Source organism: Podarcis liolepis (genome assembly GCF_965112155.1).
Source record: "Podarcis liolepis genome assembly, chromosome: 5".
In the NCBI taxonomy this organism is placed as follows: domain Eukaryota; kingdom Metazoa; phylum Chordata; class Lepidosauria; order Squamata; family Lacertidae; genus Podarcis; species Podarcis liolepis.
The window spans coordinates 61,215,447-61,238,570 of NC_139556.1; the positions used below are offsets into that span (position 1 = coordinate 61,215,447).

At 44.7% G+C, this 23,124-nt stretch overlaps 1 protein-coding gene and 1 long non-coding RNA gene across 5 annotated transcripts; one reads left to right on the top strand and one right to left on the bottom strand.

The window, feature by feature from the left end:
* Positions 1–6: 6 nt before the first annotated feature.
* LOC310707894 lies at positions 7–16,294 on the top strand. 2 transcript variants are annotated; one of them, XR_014526755.1, is made up of 5 exons: positions 7–178; positions 3,984–4,050; positions 14,299–14,474; positions 14,951–15,110; positions 16,157–16,294. It is a non-coding gene; the product is annotated as an uncharacterized lncRNA (long non-coding RNA). The 2 variants fall into 2 exon arrangements; XR_014526756.1 differs by lacking the exon at positions 3,984–4,050 and having other exon boundaries at positions 16–178.
* RRP12 (ribosomal RNA processing 12 homolog) lies at positions 2,007–22,836 on the bottom strand. Of its 3 annotated transcripts, none has more exons than XM_083505351.1 (34): positions 22,607–22,836; positions 21,727–21,968; positions 20,483–20,566; positions 19,516–19,592; positions 18,392–18,497; positions 17,821–17,937; positions 17,413–17,551; positions 17,137–17,264; positions 16,720–16,818; positions 16,417–16,508; positions 16,216–16,327; positions 15,570–15,670; positions 15,360–15,474; positions 14,931–15,073; positions 14,286–14,407; positions 13,662–13,726; positions 13,377–13,539; positions 12,955–13,109; positions 11,445–11,512; positions 10,939–11,032; positions 10,017–10,175; positions 9,834–9,914; positions 8,822–8,927; positions 7,763–7,870; positions 7,227–7,384; positions 6,768–6,859; positions 6,195–6,353; positions 5,835–6,007; positions 5,595–5,708; positions 4,624–4,673; positions 4,311–4,389; positions 3,640–3,707; positions 3,092–3,171; positions 2,007–2,458 (listed from the first exon to the last, which is right to left on the bottom strand). In XM_083505351.1, exons 1-34 carry the CDS (start codon positions 22,743–22,745, stop codon positions 2,356–2,358), a joined length of 3,891 nt encoding a protein of 1,296 aa, XP_083361477.1. In that variant the 5' UTR covers positions 22,746–22,836; the 3' UTR covers positions 2,007–2,355. The 3 variants fall into 3 exon arrangements, 2 of the variants coding, with proteins under 2 accessions (XP_083361477.1, XP_083361476.1); XM_083505350.1 differs by lacking the exon at positions 2,007–2,458 and adding an exon at positions 2,499–2,814 and having other exon boundaries at positions 3,042–3,171; positions 22,607–22,826; XR_014526754.1 differs by lacking the exon at positions 2,007–2,458 and having other exon boundaries at positions 3,091–3,394; positions 3,501–3,707; positions 22,607–22,826.
* Positions 22,837–23,124: the final 288 nt, after the last annotated feature.

Sequence of the window (23,124 nt, forward strand, 5' to 3'; positions counted from 1 at the left end):
ATTAGGCCTGGAAGCGCCGTTGAAAACCAAGGGGAGGGGAGGAGGAGAAATACCCCACAAAGACAAGTGGGCGGGGAGAGCAAACCCAGAATGGGGCTTTAAGCTTTCTGGGGCTTGTAGTCTTCTCGGCGACATTTCCAACGCCTTCTTGACAACTACGGTGTTATGCTGTGACCTAGTAGGCGAAAGGAAGCGCTTTCAGCCCTTAGAAGTAAAAGCTCTCTCCCTCGTATATTTCCTGCGCCCTTAACGAAATAGGTAGTAGTTGTCGCCATGGCAGGGAGATGCAGAGCTGGTGTGGCAAAAGGTCCACTTGTGTATGAGCTCTCTGCCCTTCCAAGTTGGTAGGTGTCCTAATAAGGTTGCCAACTAACCATTAAAATAAGCAGGCCAGGACTGCTCTTGCGCCTTCCCTAGTACGTCAAGACACAGAAATCAGCTGAGAAAGCACAGCTACAGGGACCAGTTCAACAAATTTGTATTCTACCAGTTACGGTCTTTCCCCCAAAAGCTGAACATATTTTAAAACTTTCTGCAGTGCAAACCTATTGTTACTTGCACTATAAAAAGGCAGAGAGGTTTCCCGCCCCCAAGGTATTACAACTCCACATCAGCTAGCAGTGTATTTGATAAAATAAAAAAATAGCACAAATTAATTTGATTTCAAATGCCTGTGGAGGGGAAAATTTGTGTTTGTTGACTGCATTTGCATAAGATGTAACTGTTAAATGGCAAAAAAATACTATGTGCTGCTAGTCAAGGCCTACTGAAGACTCATCTTTTACCCAAATATTAGAATTAAAATAGTGTAAACTGTTGTGCTTGTTTCTGTAATGCCACTGGAACTATTCCAGAGTTAGTAGTTTTATCTTTATAGTATAGCTTTTAGGATTAAGTCTTCATAAAATCATAGAATTATAGAGTTGGAAGGGACCCAGAAAATCATCTAGTTCAATCCCCTGCAATACAGAGATCTCAATTAAAGCATCACTTACAAGCATCTACAAAAGGAGGAATACTCTCCTCAGAGCTCACACCAAATCTGCCTGGTTCTGCATTGTCTCAAATGAAATGTCACTGTTGCAAACTAGATATTAAATGGCAACCCCATCCCTGACTCACATGCATCAAAAAATAGTTTGGTGCATTATGGCTTTTGTAGCTCTTGTCAACCTTTGAAATAAGAAAGGGTTGGGCGATTATTGCTCTGGGTAGTGACTCATGAACTGCCATGCAAACTTTTGCTGAGGTTTTCCCCCCCTGACATCTGCCTTGCCAGTGTACTCACGGTCCACCCCCAGCTTGTATTGATAGCTTGCAGATAAGGAGATAATGACTCCTGTTGATTTGTCCCAGCTGCTGCCAATCCAGCAGATCGAAAGCATACCAGCTTGAGTAGATAAACAGGTATCGCTGTGGTCATGCTGACTCTCTTGTCCCGAAAGAGATGAGTGTCTAATTCAACTGGACTCAACCGTCCAGGGGTCCTTTACCTTACCTTTACCTAACCAATGAAGGAAGTTAAGGATGCTTTGTGTTTCGTTAATTTATAAGACTTGTGAGCAGCAGAGGGGGATTCAAACTCACTGTGTGAAGGGGTGTGTGTGGTTGCTGCCTGAGCAACTGGGACTGATTGCAGGAACTATGGCATGGTTTTGATTGTGTGGGGTGGACATTCTCCTCATTGTGGATTCACTGGCTCTGTCCCTGTGCATGTGTTGTGACTGGTACACTCCTTGACTGGGATGTATGTAACAAGAGAACATATAAAATGGGCACATGGAACTTGGTTCAGAATTTCTCATAGCTTTCTGCCTCTGACTATAATACTACTATTTTCTAATTTTCACAAGTACCAACCAGTCACTTTCCTCAAAGAATAAATCCTGAAATGCAGAGAAATGTTAAACTTCCTAGAAAGTTTAGCATAGTTCCCAAAAGCACAACTATGTTGCTAGTTCTGGCACTTTTCAAGCCAGAAAAAGTAGACAGATGGGGACAGCCGCTTTTACACAACCAACTTCCATTGGTTACATTTATTGCTCAGAAGTTCATTACACTTCTCTCTCTTGCACAAAGTTCAAGGCTAGATGAAGCACACATAGTTGTGCAAAAAAATGGCAGTAGCATCTGGTGAGAAGAGCCCTACTGCGTAGCTCCATAAATAGTAGAAGGGAGTCTGGGCTAGAATATACATCTTCACCGTTTTTTGGCTGAGAAAAGTATACACTGCAACTGTGTGGAATTAGTGATCTCATTCCACTTTCAAAGAGCAGCTCAGGTTGTGAGGTGGCAGCAACCAGATCCAGAGTCAGGAACTGCACCCCAGAGGAGTTTCGAGGGGATCTGTCTTCTTCAGACATGGGGCTGCTTCTTACGATGCCTCTTGCCTGCCTGGGCACCACGTTGGGCCCCCTTCATCAGGCCCTTATACTGTCCCTGAAGTTTTGCATTTTTCCTGCCAGAAAGAGAGAGAAGAGGTTAGAATGAGTACTGCCACAAGCACAGCAGGTACATGTGTAGTTCTCCCATGGAGGCTTTAGGTGCCCTGCTTCTGCAGCAAAAGCAGATCTGGGATACCAGTTAAAAAGGAAACTTCAAATCTGAAGAATATCCAGCAGAGTGCTTGAGATAAGAGAACACTGCTGGTTTCAAGCACACACAACTCCATGGCAGCATTTTACAGATAGAGGGAAATCCTGAACAGTGACACTGAGTTGCATAGAGTTAAGTTCTACTCTTAGTAGACCTGTTGAAATTAAGGGCCTAAGTTAGTCAAGGCCATTAATTTCAATGTTTCCACGCCAAGCAGAACTAACAATGGATGCAACCCCTAACCTGCACAACCGAATGCCTCCACATTCCACTTTTCTCCTGGCTAGGGATCAATCCAAGTGATAGAGGACATGATCTGCCTGCAGAAGGTGCCAGATTCAGTGCTTAACATCTCCAACCAGGTAGCAAGTGATGGCAAAGACCTCCCTGAAGAGCTGTGATTGGTCACTGTGGTAATAGTCAGCTATATGAATGAGCAGTATGGCCTAGTATATGCAGCTTCCTATGCTCTCCCCACAGCATCCCCATATCATACCTTCTGTTAAGTTTGGCTCTGTTCAGTGGGATGTAGGCATAAGGATCCAGGCGGCCCTTCTTGATATCACCTTTGCCTTTCTGTAGAAACAGAAGAGAATCAGTGCTTAGTGACTAGAAGCAAGACATGGAAAAATGTAGACTTCCGCCAAAATGGGACTTCACATCAGCTCTCACAACATCTATCAATGCCTCACATTCAGATCAATTATTCAAAACCGGATCTAGCTTAGAGATACAGAGATTCGTCTTTAAAAGGGAGCCAGCCTGCAGCCCTGTGTTTAGGGTGTGAGTTAATAGAATGCTGTGCTATGTAGAAGACTGCCATAAGTCAGTCAAGGAAATTTCCTGGTAGGAGACAAGAAACCTTCAATGTCTGTACCAAGACATCTTTTAACATACTTTGATACTATGAATCTGTACTTGAGTTGCTTGGTAAGTCCAATAAACAAGGCTTCCTATGATGTGGAAAAAGTGGCTCTATACAAATAATCAACTCCTGGGAGTTATGACAATGCCAGGTCCTAACTATTCACATCACAATCTTACCTTTGCCTTGTATGCTTGCCTAGGTGCTGCATTCTTGCCAATAGGCCGATGGATTCCAACACCTCCAGCTGTGAAGAACAAACAATAATGGAATAGTTTCTAGGCTTCTCTCAGCTGTACAAAAAGGTTTCTGCCCAGTCCGCCACTGGATTGTAGGCTTCTTGTAGCCAACAATGCTTGAAGTGCAGCCAGCCTGTTTGAAACAGTTCCCCGACCACATTGTGCTTCAGCAGCACGAGAAAGCATACTGGGGATGGGCTATCTGTGTTAAGGTTTAACTGGGAGCAAGACATAGCACTGAGTGGTTTTGTAGCATAAGCACAACACATTATCCCCTGTTTCAGAGGTTCAACTGGACTTGAGTAGAAGTTGGCCATGGTGTGGAACACTCTTCCAGCAGAGATTTGGCAGGTATCCTTGCTTTTGACTTTCAGGCATCTCTCATATGCCAGCAGGCCTATACAGCTGCTTGAAATGATTACTTTGTACTTTTTTTAATGGTGTTTTATGTAAACATTTCATTGTATACCATCCTGAAATTTTCTGAGATGGTGGTATATAAATAACCTTGAGCAGCATCTCATTCTCTTTCCCTTCCCTATTAAAGGGATATGTATCCAATGTGATAAGGCAGCTAACTCCACACCACCAGCCCAGAAAAAAGCACTTACCCTTATACTGTGGTTTTGCATCAGTGCCCAGTTCCTCATCATCTGCTTCTTCCCGGAATCTGCGCTTTTGAGCCTTTTTCTGCAACAGAGTTTCCAAGCATCAGCACTTGCTACATGAATTAGGCTTCTCACTAGGTTCCAAGGCCTTCTCCCTTTCCTGCATTATCTGCTTGGTAACAAGAACTGTATTTGACAGTCAAGCTCAGTTCCCCTTTGATTTCAGCAAGCAATTCACCTTGGCAACGGTGTGGGCCTTTAAAGAAAATGCTTGAAATTCCTATTTCCCCCCTCCTGCCCATGTCTCAGTACTTACACTTCGGATCCCGACTTCCTGCATAAGATCTGCCATCTCTTCATCCACTCCTGTAACAGAGAACAAAAATCAGCGTGAGAACAATACATAAAATATCATCGTAAAATCATTTGCATTTATAGTTAAAAGTATGCATTTCAGCTGTTCAAAATGTTTTTACACATTGAAATGATAAAACTTTAATCAGAAGCAAACACCAAAGTGTTCAAAAGGAGCTTACTCCCAGAAGGGTATGGACAGGACTGCAATCATGCCACAAGCACACCAGAACACTCTTTGAAAAACTGCTAGTGCTTCATTTTTGTAATAATCCACACACATTTTGGTTGCTGTTTTTTATTACCAGGAAACAATGTACGTTGGGTTAACATTTAACAGCTGGTAAGCCCTGAGCAACATATTTTAGATGTTCCCTAAGATATTTGGAGGAGGCGCTGCTGATTTGCGTTGCATCCTATGGCACTAACTCCATTTGTGATTACATGGAAGAGTGCTTTCTCTGTGGTGGTACCTACATTGTATTGTATGTTTTATTGGACTGCTTTATGTTTCCAGTAAATTATTATATTATTACATTATAATTATTTAATTGTTTTAATGGAAGGGCAGTATAAAAATAGTTTGAAGTAAATACATATTTAAGCACATTATGATTTTATGTGAAGACAGTGAACAGTCTTAATTTGAAAGGGCTAAAAGTGTCAAAAGCCCTGGAGTGAATCACATGTTGAAAGTAAAACAAATAAATCACATGTTCACCAGCCTACATAAAGCCCAAGTTATCTAACTTCAAACAAGTCCATCAAACAGTATCAGGATCAATAAACGTATACAATATTGATACTATCATAGTGGAACTGGACTCCACAGCTGGTTAACATAAACTATTGCTTGGATACCAAGCCCAGTCATAGTTTGTAGACCACTGATGGCCAGTTTTCAGCTGAATACATTAGACCATCCACCAGTACCTTTAGCCCCTTCTTCTTCCTCCTCCTCCTCTTCACATATAATGAGACGGCCATCAGCTGATACCTTGAAGTCATGGCTGATTTTAGCAGCCTGGCCCATGCCTGGTTTCGTAGCTGCATAAAAGAAGATCACAAAAGACTTGCAAGGAGATAGGACAGCCCCTTTATCTCAGCATAAATGATCTCCCACTTTCCCCAAACTGAAAAGGCAGATTGTGCCACTGTCAAACTGCTCCTTACCCAGAACCCTTTGGGCCACATTAGGGTCCAAGAAGTTGAGGGGCTCATCGCCTTCTCCTTCCTTAAGCCAGGCCTGGCTTTGTTGCCGTAGCACTTTCCTGGTTTCTTTTCCTTTGTGCTGCTTGATGTCATCTTCAAGATCAGAGTCCGAGTCTGCCAGGACCTCCTCCATACTGTAAACAAGAAGGCAGGAGGCAATACAAGTAGTACTTACTGAGGGTGCAGAGGAACATAAAGAACACTTCATTTTCTAACGCACTTGTCATGGCAGACACCCCTCCTGCTCTAGCCTTAAAAAACTGTAGCTTTTAGGTTCAACAATGGCATGACATGAAGACAAGACCAGCACTACATCAATACCTCTCCCCCATGGGACGCTGTGATGGTCCTCCTTCTTCTACAGAAGTGGCTGCTGCCCGTTTCACAGCTTGCCGCTTGCGGTTCCTTGCCTCAGCCTTGCGGATATTCAACAGCACCTTGCGATACGACTCAGGAAGCAAAGCCTGCAAAGGCTCAAACCTGGGAAGTAAAGACGGAAGAACAGTGTCACAGAAATCAGTCTCTCACGTATCCCCCACTACCAGTCATAGAAGTCAGACAGATATTAGACCAATGCTTAACCTGTGGTCTTCCAACTGCTGGGACTAAAATTCCAGCTAATCCCAGACCTTTGGCCATAATGGTTAGAGCTAATGTCATTTGGAGTCCAGCAACATCTGGACTACTATCAAGTGCTTGGTCATCACTCTCAAGATAGGTTTTGTGTGCATGAAGCTGTATCCAAGATGGCACAGTTCAAGACAAGCACATCTAGGAAGCAAGTGCTTTGGAGTGAGCAGTGTATGAGCAATGTGATATAGATCTTAGAAGTTTTCCTTCCTGAGCATCGCAACACAGGATCTCCCCGGTCCTCCCTCTAACCCCAGAACTTACCCAAATTTGCGGATCATTTTGGAGAGGAGGTTTCGCAGCTTCATGCGGAAATGGCGTCTCATGTCGTCTGTCAATCCTCCTATGGCTTCTAACTGTAAGCAGAGCACAAGCCTTAGAATTTTGATGCCCCCCCAACCACACCTTGCATGAAATGAATTCCCTTGGTTCTCTCTCTCATGCATGTGTGGAAACCTGCCCCGCTCCCCGGGCTTCTACTGCTTCCCAACAGCACGAGAAGTGGCACAACACCTCACCAAAGCTGGGAAAAGAGTGGATCATTAATTCCAATATATACCCATGAACTCTTGAGTCAGGAACTAGACAAGACAACAGCAGAAATAGGTTCCAACAATTCAGGCACCTTTCTGCGTCACTTCCTTTAAGTTACGCAAACTAAGCTACTCTTATTCCCAGAACCTTCCTTCCTACAGGCTGCCCTAGTGTATTCCCTCTTCTCACCATGGTCTCCAAGTGCCGACTCAACAGTGCCGTGTCCAGGAGCAAGAGTGCGACCTTGAGGAAGCCCAAAGCTGACTTGACGACATCCCGTGTCCGGGAGCCTACCATGAGGCAGACATGCTGCATGAGCTGCTCCAGGGCATCTGACCCAACGTGTTCTGCAGTAGAGTAAAGCTAATCTTAGACATACTTCAATTCTTCAGATTCTACTGAGAGCCAGACAACACAGGGCACAGATTACTTTCAGCAAGTTTTCTGCTCAGCAGCAACTCAGCACAGGCCTCACAGTGCTTACAGCTGGTGTGGTGCTTGGAACCCCAAGGGCACACAGCTCTCTGCTCAGGATAGTGAATATAACCATTCATGTTACCCTTAGACATATCCGTTAGCATGTCCATCCATGCAATAAGCACAGTTCAAATAGCAGTCTTGGTGCCTCCCAACTTTTGGTGCCTGCCAATCGCAGGAGAATTCTGTACTAAACTACTGAGGCTATAAACATTATCCAGCAAGATTTTGGCATTCGGATCTCTCACCTTTGAACTCAAAGAGCAGACGGGCAAGAGCGAGCACCGTGCAACTGATCATGGTGACTGAACCAGTCAAGCCCGCATAAACCAGGAGGAGATAACGCTGCATTCCATCTGGAGGGAATAAATGCTGGGGGTTATTTCACTGAAACTGCTAAAAGTAAGATACCAACTATATCACACAGCACTGGGGCTGAAGAGGCTCCCCCAGAAAATGGCTACAATGATGCAGAAAACCCAATGTGAATGAATGGTTTTCAAAAGAGGAACCCAGGCACTATGGAGACAATGCTAACATCCAGATCTCAGAATTAGCTGGAATATCAGAGACCAAAAAGACAAGAGTACGGATATCAATAGTAGATAGGCAATATTGGGAAGGGAACAGGCAACAGTTATAAGACACTGAATTAGCAACGACAGAAAAGCCCCCATGTTCTGGCTACTGAAAACCCTTCTTCTGAAAGCAGGAACCAGTCTGAAATGTTAAATATGTTCTGCTTTATGCAGTGCAAGGGTGGAAGACTGGGATATTCAAAGCCTCAGGCTGGGCTAAGTGAATCCTGCATTTCTTTAATTAGTGTGGAATTTAATATCAGATGCCAAATTTAAAATTCTAGTACTTATGATTCAAGGATAATCTGAAAAATGTGTAGGCATTGTCTGATGAGATCTCTGAAACAGGAGATTAAGGAGGATTTCTAGTAGTCAGGGGGTTAGACTTCAGTACCCTGCATAGATTGCCCTCTGCTAAACAGAATTACACAAAAAAATCAATATGTACAGATTTTCAGTTTGCACAAAGTTCATCCAGGTCTCAATTCAGCAATTAAATGCAAAATTTGACTAATTTGGAAAAACTCAGAAAAGGTTATATGGACCAGTGGTAAGAGGAGAGTTGACTAAAATTACTGGAATAAATGAAGCAGAGATGGAAAGCAATGTAAGGTAATAAAAAATAGAAGGAGTGTACATAGGAGCCAACACAGCTTTTGACTTTTTGCTCAGGGCAAAAAAGTCCATCTCTTTTTGGTAACAGCCCAATGTAGGCAAACCAGGACTCACCTTTTGGTGTGGGGCCAAAGCGCAGGAAAGCATGACCAATCTCTACAAGTAAGTTGTAAGCGTTCTTGCGGGCACCCACCGACACCTCCTTGGTGCAGAGTATGACCTAAATACAAAGGTGCCTGTCATCACCCCATACCACTTCTGCCCCACAGTTTTCAACATCACTGTATTATCAGCATCAGCTTTCAGAGAGAACTGAAATATAAGCCATTGGTCTAAAATGTATTACCAAATCGGAGCTCCAGCCAATCTATGACTTTCCCAAGCACAAAAACTGCAGTCATCAAGTTGACCTATAATCTTTTTTAACGTGTGACAACAGACAAACACTTTCAGCAGTAGGGAACTTCTTCTGAGGATTTCACAAAGCTATCTAATCCAGATTCAAGGAGGGAGAAAACATTTCTAGTTTGTTGCTTTTAAAAAAGAGAGCAAATCAGGTGAACCTGAAGATGGAGCACTGCAGAGCAGGCAGGTCAGAAACTGGCAGTAACTTCCAACTGTCAGGGACTAAGACAAAACTGCATAAGCCCTGCCTGTCGGAGTAAGTGGGAGCAGCAACCCACTACAGGGTATCCTCCTCCACTGATGGGGGAATATATTTATTCCCTCATCACAAGGTAGGAGAAGCAAAATTCCTAATTCTGAATTACAACAGCTTATTCACAGCATGAGAACAAGATGTTTGTAATGCAAAAGAAACAAGGCAAGCAAGGAATTAGAGAGGATTTCCATACTGCATAGCTACACTTGCCAAAGGGCTTGAGTTTGTTTGCAGCAGGTAGGAGAGGAGAAAATTCCATTTATGGGCCAGAAAGATGTGGGGAGTCAGAATATAGCAGAACTTGTACCATAACTTGGCTCTGTTTGGAGATGAATATTTAGTTCCATGCATGCTCCCACCTCTAGCCCCAGAAGTACTATTTCTCCCCATCTTCTGCGGACACAAATGCCCACCTACTTTCCCCATTCCTTCAGCACCCTGCCTGCCACTGCCTTTTCTGCTCACCTCTGGCACCAGGGCAGTAACGAAATCCTCATGCTCCACTGCAAGCTGCTTGACAACATGGAAGAGGCACTTCAAACGGGGCTGGGAACAAAGAATGGGAGTGTGGAGTTAGAGACAGGCAGGCACAGCAATCACTTATTTCTATCACCACCTGTGCTTCAGCACCCCAGACACCTTCCTTACCCTCTTGGCAGGTGAAGTGGCACTGGGCAAAGAGCCTAGCAGGGCACTCTGTAGCTCCTCCAGATGACTTCTAACAAAGTTCTGACATGCAGGCCTGTCAGAGGCACATATTTCCTCCAGCACCCGATAAGCCTTCTTCTGTATCCTGTGGTCTTTGTTCTAGGATGATTATACCAGACAAATCAGTTAGCAAAAACAAACTGCATGCACACAAGAACAGAGGCTCCCAGCCTGCACAATATGGAAGTTGGGGGGAGATTATTCCAGAAACCAGGGAGAGGCCACATCTATAGAATCATAGAATTACAAAGTTGGAAGGGACCTGAGGACCATCTAGTCCCTTTTAGATCTTTTAGTTGCATAGGAGCTGAATATCTGCCAGAGGTTTCCATGTGGTTGAGAGACTGTTTAAATGTCACAAGCATATGGAATGTGAGGGTCAATTACATGAGTCTTTCGCACAGAATCAGCATCAGTTGGATCATCTGAACATTCTCTTTGCTACACAGAAAATGTTCAAGGATAAGCAGCTGGGAAAACACCTAGGAAGTTATCCCTGTGGCCAAGAAGATGCAAGAGGATAGGCACTCAACATGAAACAAGGACCATAGGGTTGCCCAAAGCAGACAGATTATGCCTGACCACCAGGATAGCAATGCATCATAGGCAAACACGCCTTACTGCTTCCACACAATTTTGGGGAGCAGAAGCCAAGTAAAAAGGATAAGGTCAAACAACTCTGCAGCCTCCTTCTGAATAGATTAAGACACTATCTCCCTAAATGTAACAGCTAAACTGATTTTAAGGGTGTCAATATGGCACTCTCAGGAAGAGCAGGGATCATGGTGGTCAAAGCTAGCAGGCCTGGAGCTTGCAATGTGCCACAGCATACACTCCAACAGCCAACTGAAAGGTAGCTCACCTGTAAGGAGGACTGGATGGTGCTATAGAGATCATGCAGAGATGGCTCATCTGCGTAAGGGGCCATGGCTACAACCAGGTCCAACACAGAAAGCCTGCAACAGGGAAGGCAGAGTTAGCAAGCGTGAACACAAAAGCTAATCTTTAGGACTCTGCTTCTCCCTGGGAATAGTACAAAGCCAACTACTTATTAGTGCAAACCTACCAGATTCCACAATTACTAGGGCCAGGAATGGAAAAGCCATGTGCATCCCACTCTCTCTGCCTTCACTGACTTGCAGGGAGAGGGGAGCACCTGGGAGGAACAGAGGAAAAAATCAGGCCTCCAATGAGGTGCTCTGGAGCTTAACAGGAGTGGGACAGAGAGGGGTTTACTACACAGACAGATGAAAACAATACTGATTTACATAGGCCTACACAATAGAAAAGAGGGTAGCACAACCCATCTGAGGACACTCTTCACCATTGTATGGAAAAAGATGGATCCAGACTCTGGGGTGTCCTTACCTAGTGAACTCTGAACTATCAGAGCTGGTCAGTTTCTCACTAGCTTTCTCTAGGAAAGCATGCACCATCTGCAATAGAGATAAAGAGAGTGTCATCCCCTGAGCTTCCCTTTTGCACCACACATACATTCTTTTATTTGTATGCTGCCTTTCCATAGTTCAAACCATGCGCAAGGCAGCTCACAACATGGGAAAACACATAATTACAAACATAACCAAACAGAGTCATAAACAATAAATAAAACATCAAAAAGTACACAAATTGAACATTATAAAATCTTTAAAAGGATACAAAAAATAATAATCAGTATCCATAACAGTAGCACCCTGCCCCAACAAAAACCACTGAACTGAGCAGCCTCAGTTTTTGTAGGTGTCACCAGTCAGGGCCCCATTCTTCTAGGCCTGATGGGGAAAGGCCTGCCCCCCATATTTGAGATCCATCCGGCTACAGACACCTGCCCCTCTGTCTCCTAGCACCGGCGGACCTTAGAGATGTGAGCAACTTGTATCCAGTTGGTCTGAAGCAAGCAGAAGTGCACCCATATTGGATCTGACAAGGCCTAAGAGAACTCAGCTATAAAACCTCCTGCGTGAACACTTCAGGGTTAAACAGTATTTTGACTTGTGCTTTTGGAAGCCATACTAGCAAACACTGCACTCTTTCAGTTCCCTGATACGACCTTGAAGAGCAAACATTCCAAAGTGGCAGATGAGAAGCCTTTCTAGCAAAGGGCTTTTCATTTTGAGCTGATAGTCAGTGTTCTGCACATCCACCCATCTGCTTTTATATTAACATGTGGGACTTACAACAGAAAAGGAAAATGTCTTTTATGTGTATAGACTGTTGCCCATCGATCCATCCTGTTTTATCACTACAAAAATATATTAATTCTATTAAGAGACTAAAATAAGGAGAATGGCCCTTGTCTGAGGTCCAGCTTCAAGGGCCTTCTGGCAGTTCCCTCCCTGCAAGAAGTGAAGTTGCAGGGAACCAGCAGAGGGCCTTCTTGGTAGTGGTGCCAGCCCTGTGGAATACCCTCTCATCAGATGTCAAGGAAATAAACAACTATTTGATTTTTAGAAGACATTTGAAAGCAGCCTAGTATAGGGAAGTTTTTAAGGATTGATGTTTTACTGTGGTTTTATAATTTGTTGGAAGCACCCCAGTCAGATGGGCGGCATACAAATTATTATTATTATTATTATTATTATTATTATTATTATTATTATTCCTAGCAATGCTGTTCACTTATAGAGCTGGCCCACATGAAGTGATTGATATTGCTATTACAATCTGTTAATCACCCTTCATTCCAAGGTCCTGGGGCAGGTTATAACAATTAAAACACACTATTAAAGAAAGTTTAAAATAAGCCCTGAAAATCAAGTCTTGAGAATTTGGAAACTAGTAACCCTGCTGGCTTCCCACTTTCTAGAGGAAAGGTAGAATGATAAAGCAAGTGGTGGTGATCTCAGAAGTCTGGTGTTGTTCACAGAGTTTTGCTCACCCCTGGCTCCGTCACAGTCAAGTAAGCCCTTATAGTGTCCAACACAGAACGCCGCTGTACAGGGCTTTCGCTGGCACCACCCTCCTGGCTATAGGCATTGAATAGAATGGGCAGGAAGTTCTTTGCAAAACGCCCAACTTCAGCACGCTCGGCCTCTGCAAAGAGAAGCAAACAAATATAGAGAATGGAGAGAGAGAAAGAAAGAAAGAAAGAAAGAAAGAAAGAAAGAAAGAGAACGATGCTGCTGGTGAAGCATGCTTCAAAATGTTGGAATCAACAGCAGGGCTTCTGCCAGGCTCTCTACCCCTCTTTCTCCACTCTTGCATTCTCAGCAAGAAGCAGAACTAGCACAGATCAGCTCCAGCCTCAGCGACTTGGCTAGAGTAAACTGAGCAAGGGTCACTTCCACAGATAGATCTTACCTGTTTGACAGCCTTTGTTAATTAGCCTGCGCAAAGCTTGGCACACAACGAGCCGCAGATCAGGGCGATCGCTGATGGCCATGCCCAAAGTACGTGCCAGTCCTTTGAAGGAGGATACCACATCGGTAGGCTGGCTACAGAAACCAGGCAGAAGGGTCCAGATCTGAAAGACAGAGAAAGGAGCATTGTTATGAACCACAGTTACTCTCCAAACCTTTTAAGCACAGGGTCCCAGTCCTAGATGCAGAAAACATGCAAAGCAAAACTGTTGGGGTGCTGCCTCACCTGCCACTGCAGTGTATCGTAGATCTTGGCTTCTAAGTGCCGTTTAGCCTCGTCAAGCTCTGTGGCTGGAGAAAGGTAAGAGAGAGGTCTGTGACTGTAGCTTAGTATATATGAAGAAGCTAATCTACGGGGGAAATCAATACACTCTGCCTGTAGGACACCTGGAGTTTGCACATTATACAAAATCTCATGAAATTAACAGGCAACTGCTGTCATGATGTACTCCATACAATAGATGACCCATATATTTGTGCAGATCTAACCCGTATCGAAAGCCACAATTGGTGCAGACCCAAAGGATGAATTTCTGCTTGCTGAATGCAAACAGTACTGATATGCAGCAATAGACTATAACTAAATCCCAAGACAGAGACTTCAAATGTGGAGCTTTAACATCTGTATTTTTTTTCATTCTGTATGCCCAAACTTCTCATTAGAAGCTGGATTTTGTTTTGGGATGTCTGGTATGGTAGACTTTCCGATGGATTCTCCAGGCGGAATGTACCACAGCTCTACTGCAATCTTAAACCCTAGAGATGGAGCTGTTGTCGTGCTCTTTTAAGGTCCAACACTCAGGTCTGCTGGTACGTGCTCATGGTCTTGCCCATCTACATTGTCAGTTACCTCTGTGTTTTAGAGTGGCAGCCAGTGGCAGGAAGTAACTGGAGAAGAAGGCAAGGGGTGCATCTCGGATACTGTCTCGGAGTACAGGAAGGAGCCAGCTACGGGGGAAATCCAGTGTCTCCCTTGTGGAGGAAGCAGAAGAGAGAACAAATGACAAAATTAAGAGGATTGGGGAAGCAATGTACCTGGGTATGTTGGATTTTGGCGCAGATGTTCCTTTGCAAGTACTTTCAGCTACAACAATGCCATAAGATAGTGGAGGTGTGGAAGCCCCAAGTAGTAAACACCCAGCTCAGCCTACAATCCTGTCCAAGAATTTATGTTCTTGGAGTATCCAACTAAATGACAAAGGCAGATTCAAATGCGATTTTGCTAACCCCTTCTAAACAAGCGTATGCAACAGTGTTCCTAATTAATGGAAGAGTATGGGATCCCAGCTTTTCTTTTCATATGAACCCTGATGCAGATGCCCATTCAGACAATACACATTTCTATCCTATTCAGGTGGTAGCAAAATCTGATTTGAATCTGCCTATGGCCACTGTGAGAATAGGATGTTGAACTAGATGGCTTGATCCAGCTGGGCTTGTCTTATGGGAAGGTATAGAAACATCAGAAACCCAGAAAGGCAGAGATTATACTCACTCTGTGCCATCAATATCTAGGGGTACAGCCTGTAGAACCACCTCGGGGCCCATAGTGGTCACTGCAGCTCCTAGAGTCTGGTCAAGCAGCCCAGTGTGAGGAAAGTGTGGGGAGCCACGCAGGTCAGCTAAGGACTGTAAGCACTGCAGAAAAAGGAAAACAAAAGAGAGCATCACACAAGTAAGCATGTGCTATAAAACAGCCTACCCTCATAATGACTCCTATCACTGACTTCTTTATATCCACTGTATAACACACATTTACGCATCCACGAAACTCCAGCTCACGATCCTAAGAGCTCTAGAAAAGTTTAGCAACAATGCATCTCAGAAGTTTGCAAGGCCTCAAGTGTCCAAATGTTCTTTTGCCATGGAGATCCCTTCTTGTCTCTTGTGGAACAGGGCTCAGTCACCACAGAAACTCCTTTACCTTACACATGGTGAGATGGCACTGATGCCCACACACTTCAAAGAAAGTCTTCAGAACCTGCAACACGGAGGCCCATGCCGCATGGAACCGGTATGTCAAGCCCTCTTCCACTGCTCTGCAAGGAGAAAAGCAAATAGTTATTCAACACGCAGCCTTTCAAAACCAGGATTTTGACCTCTTTCCCTCAACCCACTGGGCCACTTCTTCTACCTGAACATCTTGCAGGCGTGAGCAGCCGGTCCAGAGGGAGTGGCAGAGGAAACCAGCCCCAGCTCTGCCATGTGGGGGGCCACGCATTCATTGAGCAAGACCTACAACAAGAGGCAAACACACACACATAGAGCTTTAGCACTAGCCCACTCTCCTTACAGCAGGGGTGGGCAAAGTCCAGCATGTGTCCCAATTGGGCCCACAAGGCAGTTTTCCTCAAACCATGCCCTCTTACCCACATGGTGACATAGATGCCAAACAATCAGGAGCATTAAAGTGCTCCAGTTATTCCTTGCCAAGAGAAACTCGCGCTGTCAGCTGACTGGCTATACAGCAAGCCTGCAGTGATGGACTGTGCTAAGGAGTTCCCCACCAGCACAGTGGATGCCTCCTTAAAGCAGGCTTTCGGTGAGTGCCAATCAGTGCTTGCAGCACTGGCTGTAGGTCCAAGTATCCTGTTACATCACGGGGTTGAACTGAAGATGGCAATGCAAAAGTTCTCTGTAGGTGTGTATTCACAAAGAGGACTTTTGGGGAGAGTGGGGTTGCATACTTTCACTGAAATGCCAAACAAATCTTTATTTCAGCAGCACACAATTCTTGACAGCCCTACATGGTATGCTTGGGAGTAAAGGTAGGACAGTACCTTTAGGGTTTGAGCAGCAGCTGCCGCCACCTGTGTGTGAGGAGAAAGGAAGCAGTTCATTGCCGCACTGAAGAGGCGGGAAAGGTGAGCCCAGCACAGATCCCACTGCAGCCTAGAGAATGGAGAGACCTTTTGTTATGGACCAGCTGGGGAGTAGACCCAACACCACCCATCCATCTTCCCCACTACTCTCCTCCTTACTTTGCCAGATTGACATGTGCCCGCTCCATGACAGATAGCCAGGCCAGCAGAGGCTGAAGGTCATTTTCACTGGGTAAATAGTCATATAGGGCCTGGTAAAGCAGAATAGATAGCGTTATTGGTTGTTTACTGAATCTGAATTATTTTAAAGTTGTATTGATACTAGCTCGTGAATTGCTTTGAGAAGGGTTTTTGCCTTGAAAAGTAGGATATATATGTACCAAAACGAATAACTAAATATTTGAGCCCCCAGGGCTGGTTATGCACCCCCCGCTCATCTAGTCTGACTCTTACAGTACTCACCACGATGATCTGGGCATTGAGTTCAGCTGGCAGGCAGGATGGGGGCGGCTGGGCAACGAAGAGGCTGTGGAAAGCTTTCATAGCACATGCTGTCACTAGCTGGGGGTGGAGAGAAGATGTGTAAAAATAAGTTCTTTTAAAAGCACCAGATACACTGGCTCCCCCACAAAAGCCAGTGTGCCAAATATGGTAATGAAGTGTCCCTCCTAAAGTGACAGGGCCATTATTTCCCATCCTGAAGAGGGACTTTAGAAGCATAGGTAATTCATACCAAGCCCCCATTGGTAACAAACAAAGACTATTCATGCTTTCATTCTTACTGAAGCATGTTGGCTCTCCCCACTGGGTGGTGTGGCACCCCCAGAGCAGCAGAGGCAGCGCCACAGAGCCACTGTTAACCAACAGAAGAGAGCTCACCACATGGCTGAGGGTCATAACTCGAAGGAGGGTTTCGCAGCAAGATTTGACAGATGGGGCAGGCAGGCAGGGCAGCAAGTCACGCAGCAGGGTGAGTACATGAAGAGTGGTTGTGGCCTCTTTGGCACCTGGAAAACCAAAGAGGTCTAGCACTGCTACCTTCTCCAACACAGTTTGTTATTATAAAACTCACAGCCCACCCTTCAGGGAGATTTGTCCCAGAGCAGCTTGCAAATATTAATAAAACACAACTCATGAATCTCCCGTCTCCAATACCTCCAGCTTTCTCAATCTCTTGCACGCAGAACTTGGCAGCAGAAGATGCAGCTGGGTGATGCGAGGGAGCCCCATCCCCAAAGAGGAATTCGCTACCTCTCAGGATGGAGCAAACGCCATGCTGAGCAGCCTTGCGAACCTGCAACCGAGGAAAGGGGAGGGAGAGAGGGTGGTGAGCTGGGCTGTTTACTTCATGCCCAGCTCCAAGCAGTTGCATACTGGAAATGAGCTACATCTCTTATTATACTTTACTGTTAGCCCCCATAGGCATTCCACATGGAAAGGTGGGACATACATTTAACAGATGAAACCAAAGCGAAAGTTACTGTGGCAGTGTTGGGGTGCATGCTGCCAAGTGCAGTGAAACTGACTGGTTTGTGCTGAACAGGGTAGGTGATGTGAACTCACCTTGGGCTTGACATGGACAGTAAAGCTGAGAATGCCATGAAAAACTTGCATCGTCACAGGGTAATTCCAAGCTACCAGGTTCTGTCTTCGCAGCAATGTAGCTAGGCAGGAGAGCACCTGAAAGCAGACAGATTAAGGATGGACATATAGAGTGCTATCAATATGCCAAGAAACATCCTTGAATACACGAGTGAGCCCTTAAGCCAGGGGTTCAGTTTAAAATTTCTGATGCATCTGACACCACTACCTACGCCCTTTATCTTTGAGCCTATCAACAGGATTCATTCAACCCAGCACTGCTCCACACACCTTGCTTGTGGGGGTGGTGGGGTGAGAAGCAATAAACCAAGAAGCTATGCAGAATGGCCCCTGACTCCTGGACATGCATTTTTTATTTATTTATATTTCATTTCTGCATTATTTCCCATGAAGCATCTCAAAGGGATTTCACAATACAATCACAAGTGCACATCACACTACATAAAGGATTCCATTAACCACAACAGCTGCCCACACCCAATATCCAGATGTCCCTCCTGCCCCACAGTTAGTCCTCTCCTGAAACACTTACCCAGCGCAGGGCTGAGGTGGAGTCTCCACAGGCTTGGGAGCCTAAGATCCCCATAAAGGCCTTTGATGTATCAGAGAATTTCTTGATCAGCACAGGACCTGGTACCCTATTAGGGAGTTAAGAGATAGGAGGAGGCATCAATGTTAGGCAAAAACAATAGCAAGTACAGTCATACCTTGGAAGTCGAACAGAATCCATTACAGAAGTCTGTTCAACTTCCAAAATGTTCGGAAACCGAAGTGCAGCTTCTGATTGGCTGCAGGAAGCTCCTGCAGCCAATCAGAAGCCACGGAAGCCCTGTTGTATGTTCTGCTTCCAAAAGAATGTTTGAAAACCAGAACACTCACTTCCGGGTTTCAATCGTTCAGGAGCCAATTTGTTCATGAGCCAAGGCATTCAAGATCCAAGGCATCACTATATTCCACTACCCTTTGCTTCCAAGGAACTTTACTCTCTTGCAGCTAGGCTTAGTTTGGTAGCACCCTATACTTCTAATCTCCCAGTACATGAATCACCCACTCTGTTTCAAAAGACAAGAGAGTCACCAAAGGCCCAGACCAGCTCTTGCACTTAATCACTTGCAGTTATCCACTGTCAAGTTTAAGAGCAACAACATCCACACTTGGGTCATGGTGGGCAATTCTGGTCATCTTATCTAAACAGAGATATAGTGAAGAGGTAAATGTACACAGAAGTGCTTGAGTGATGAGGGCTGCAGAAAAGATACCAAAAAATGAATGTCTAATAGATTCAGGATTTTTTAGCAATAAGGACAGTTTAAAAGGTCAGGTGCAAAAAATTGCTAGGGGACTTTTATTTCAGTAACACATCATATGAATGTGTCAATCAATTAAACAGCAACAGCAACACAAAGAGGAAGGATATTTATCTTGGGGACTCATTGCCAAAATACAAGAAAAAAGAGGTCAAGAGTGTAAATGGATTCACAACAGGGCCCAACACATTCAATAGCTACATCCAGATCAGCCTTTGTCCAGGAAATAGTCAAGATAGCATTGAAGGTTATGCTTGCACCCTCAATTGTTCTAATCCTTTTCTAAAGCATCCTGACATGGGCCACTGTTCTGGTCCAGAAGTACTTCTCTCATGTTCTTAGAACTCACCTCTTCAACACCAGATTCAGCAGGTAAGCAACAGCAGCCAGGGACTCTGGAGATTCCACAGCTTCCAGAGTAGTCATCTGGGGAGACATAGTATGGTGCAAGAAGTAATCAGAAAGGATGTTGGACTCCCTGGGATTGCATCTTGAAGTCTAACGGAGCACCTTTAGGTTATTGGTTTGTTTTTGCTCTTATTATGTTTCTATTATGTACTTTGTGGTTTTATTCTGTATTTTTATGCTATGAACCACCTTGAGATCTTCAGATGAAGGGCAGTATCCAAATTTAATTAAATAATAATAATGGCAACAACAACCTGGCCAAATGCTGGCTCATGTGACAATCTTCCCCCACCTCCCATATTGTTATGATAAAATGCAGGATATGCTGCAAGGAGCACCCAATCATAGCACCTGTATATGAATGTCAGAAATATGGACAAGGGCTGTGTTGTGGGGCTTAATTGTTATCATGACTTCATTGGCTCCCTCTGCAGTTGCTACCATGGGTGGGTTATGGATGCCCCATTTTGCAATTTTCTTAGTGGTTTATTTCCCCGTTCCCTAGGCTGAGTGCATATCAAGTGGAGCCTTCTCTCACCACCATCACTCCGACTGGTGTTTGGAATTGTTTCATCCAGTGGGATTGGTGTTGGTTGTGCTTACTGAATTTTATGTAAGCTTCCCTGGAAATTTTCCTTGAAGGGCAAGATGTAAATGTAGTAATAAAATAAATAAGTAAATAGCATGAAGGGAAGTAAGATAAACTGTTCATGCAAATGCTACAAGGTCTTGCCATTACTTCCTGTCTGCTATTTGCCTTATGACGGTCAAGTCTGTTTGTTTATTGGGATTATTGATGAGTACTGCGATCACAGCAGTTGTTGGTAACCACACTCAACTGTACATATCAGTGACCTGAAACCTCCAGGTAGCTCCTGCCTGCCTCATTTTACAGTACTGGTACTTACCAATGCACCAAAATACTCTGTCTCACTCTCTACGCCACCCTGTGCTCGGATCACCTCGGTGACAGCAGCCAATACCGCACATATCTATCAAAGAATCCAAGTGTGAGAATTCAGATTAAAGCCCAAATTAATTTAACATTCCCTCACAACATGCCACCCCAACACCTACATGTAAACATTGTTGTCCATCCCTATGAATGCTTCCCGGAGAGACTGAAAACTTCACCATTGATTACTGGTCACCATGATTTCGACATAGATAAGCAAATAGCTGGAAGAGCAGACCAGCTATCTATAACCACTGTGCTGGGCTCTTGAGCTGACATGAGAGTAGGAGGATTGTGTCTGAACTAGAGATCCAGGGAGATGAGCGGTAGATTGACATTCATTTCACTTGCTCCTTCAATCTGGAGGTGGAGGCACAATGCCCACTTTTCTCATTCTTGCAATCTAAGTATGAATTCAAGTTCTGCTTTAAATTTCCAAAATGGCATAGCAATTCTTCCTCCATTTCCCTCAGAACAATGAAGGCGTCAAAGTGCCCCCAATATGTAGCAGGAAGCCAGTGTATTCATAACGTGCCTCTGAGGATCCATCTCTTACATTATTACCAGACAGCCAACAACTATAAACTGTTCAATACTGAATAACAAATATAGTGCACACAGTTCTCAGTTATGAACAGAGAGAGGCAGATTGGCAACTCTTACGAATATGATTACAGTGGTACTCGGGTTAAGAACTTAATTCATTCTGGAGGTCCATTCTTAACCTGAAACTGTTCTTAACCTGAGGTACCACTTTAGCTAATGGGGCCTCCCGCTGCCACAGCACAATTTCTGTTCTCATCCTGAAGCAAAGTTCTTAACCCGAGGTACTATTTCTGGGTTAGCGGAGTCTGTAACCTGAAGCATCCGTAACCTGAGGTACCACTGTATTACTTATTAATCTTGTAGCTTTAGGGCAGTTAACAATGAGCTAACAACATAACTGCTGCTTTAGTGACACACTGTCAGTTGACTGCTGTTACTTCTTTTAGTCTATCACTTTGGTTGTTTGGTGTCCACTTTTCTCTGTTCCTTCTAATGTATTGTTTACCCACTTTCTTCTCTGCTGGCCTCTCTTCCACTCCATCTCCTCTTACAGTCAAAAACTGACTTTTTCCTCTGCGTGCTTTCCCCCAATATTCTATGCCCCTCCCTTTCACCACCCTTGTGACCTCCTAGGAGTTGGCATTCAATTACCTCCTTGTGAGCAGCAGAGTTGGACTCCCAGAAACGTTGCACTTTACTGAAGGTGAGGCTGGTGCAGTCACTCAGTCCACTCAGGAAGGTGGCTGAAGATCTGTGGGTCTTAGCAGTTTCGGCATTGTCATCCTCCTCCATGCGCAGCTGACTCCCTTCCCCATCCCGTGAGGCAGGCAGGGGTCCTGATGACTGCAGTTCATTGTGCAGTTTCAGAGCATCCACAGTCAGGTTACTGTTTTCTATAAGGGAAAGACAAACCTTCAATCAACACTGGGGAGGGAACACACTTCATAACGGATTGCTATAAGGTTTCTGTCCATATAAGGCCTACCAAGAGAGTCACAAATGACAAGCCAAGTTGTTTCCAGGCAATCCAGAAAGGAGATTAATCCACAACAGGCTGGCCATGGCTTTAGACAGCTACTCATTGGCTTGGTATCAAAGTTTGCACAAGTATCCTTCCACAACTATTACTTATTCCAACTTAACCATCAATGAACAAGTACTACAGGCAGCAGTACTTCACCCATAGCAACAAGGGTCGCTGTGGAAAATGAAACGTCACACTTAATAGGAGAAAATATATACTTCTTGCCTTTTGTATTGTGTTATGGGGCACATAAGATGCTGACACTAGCTATATCACACAGGGTGGGTACAGGAACTCATTCATGTCGGACAGTTCCACGGTTTTAACGTTCAATAGCGTAGGATAACTAAACAAAGTGCATTTCTCCGGGTGAAGAATGCTTTTCTTAAACCCCATGACGCCATAAGCCCTTGTAGCAGATTTCTCTCTCTCTGAATCCCTTCTATTCCGATCCCCCCTCCTTCTATAAGTGTATTCTATTCCCCCACTTTTCCTGGGCGCACATACCGGATCGGGGAGCGAGCAAGCGACCCCTGGCAGCCAGGCGGTAGCGTCTCCCCTCCGGGTTACTGTCGCTGCTATGCCCCTTGCGCCAGCGCTTGAGTTTACTGGCAGAGCCAGAGCGCAGCTTGCCCGAACGCCCCATTCTGAACGGCGCAGGCCACGAGAAATCCCACGTGCAGCTCCTCAGTTCCGCCTTGTTTTCCAAGTACTTCCGGTTATCCGCCTCCGTGCGGAGAATCAACTTCCGCTTTCCCTCTAACATTTTCCGCTGCTATCCAAAGAGGTAAAGGGGAAAAAATACAACATCCACTTCCGACCCCGTTAATAACCCTTCGTATGCGACGAAAGGGTAGTGGGCGTAAAAGGCCGGGAGTAGAATCTTAATGCTGTCGCAATTCCTTGACTCACTAGATGAGTCTATTTGTCTGCTATGGCAGCAGAAGGTGTTTTCTTTTTTTAAAAAAGGTGGTTAAATTGTTCACGAGCGTGGTGAAGATTGATAGCAAAAATTAGATATAAAG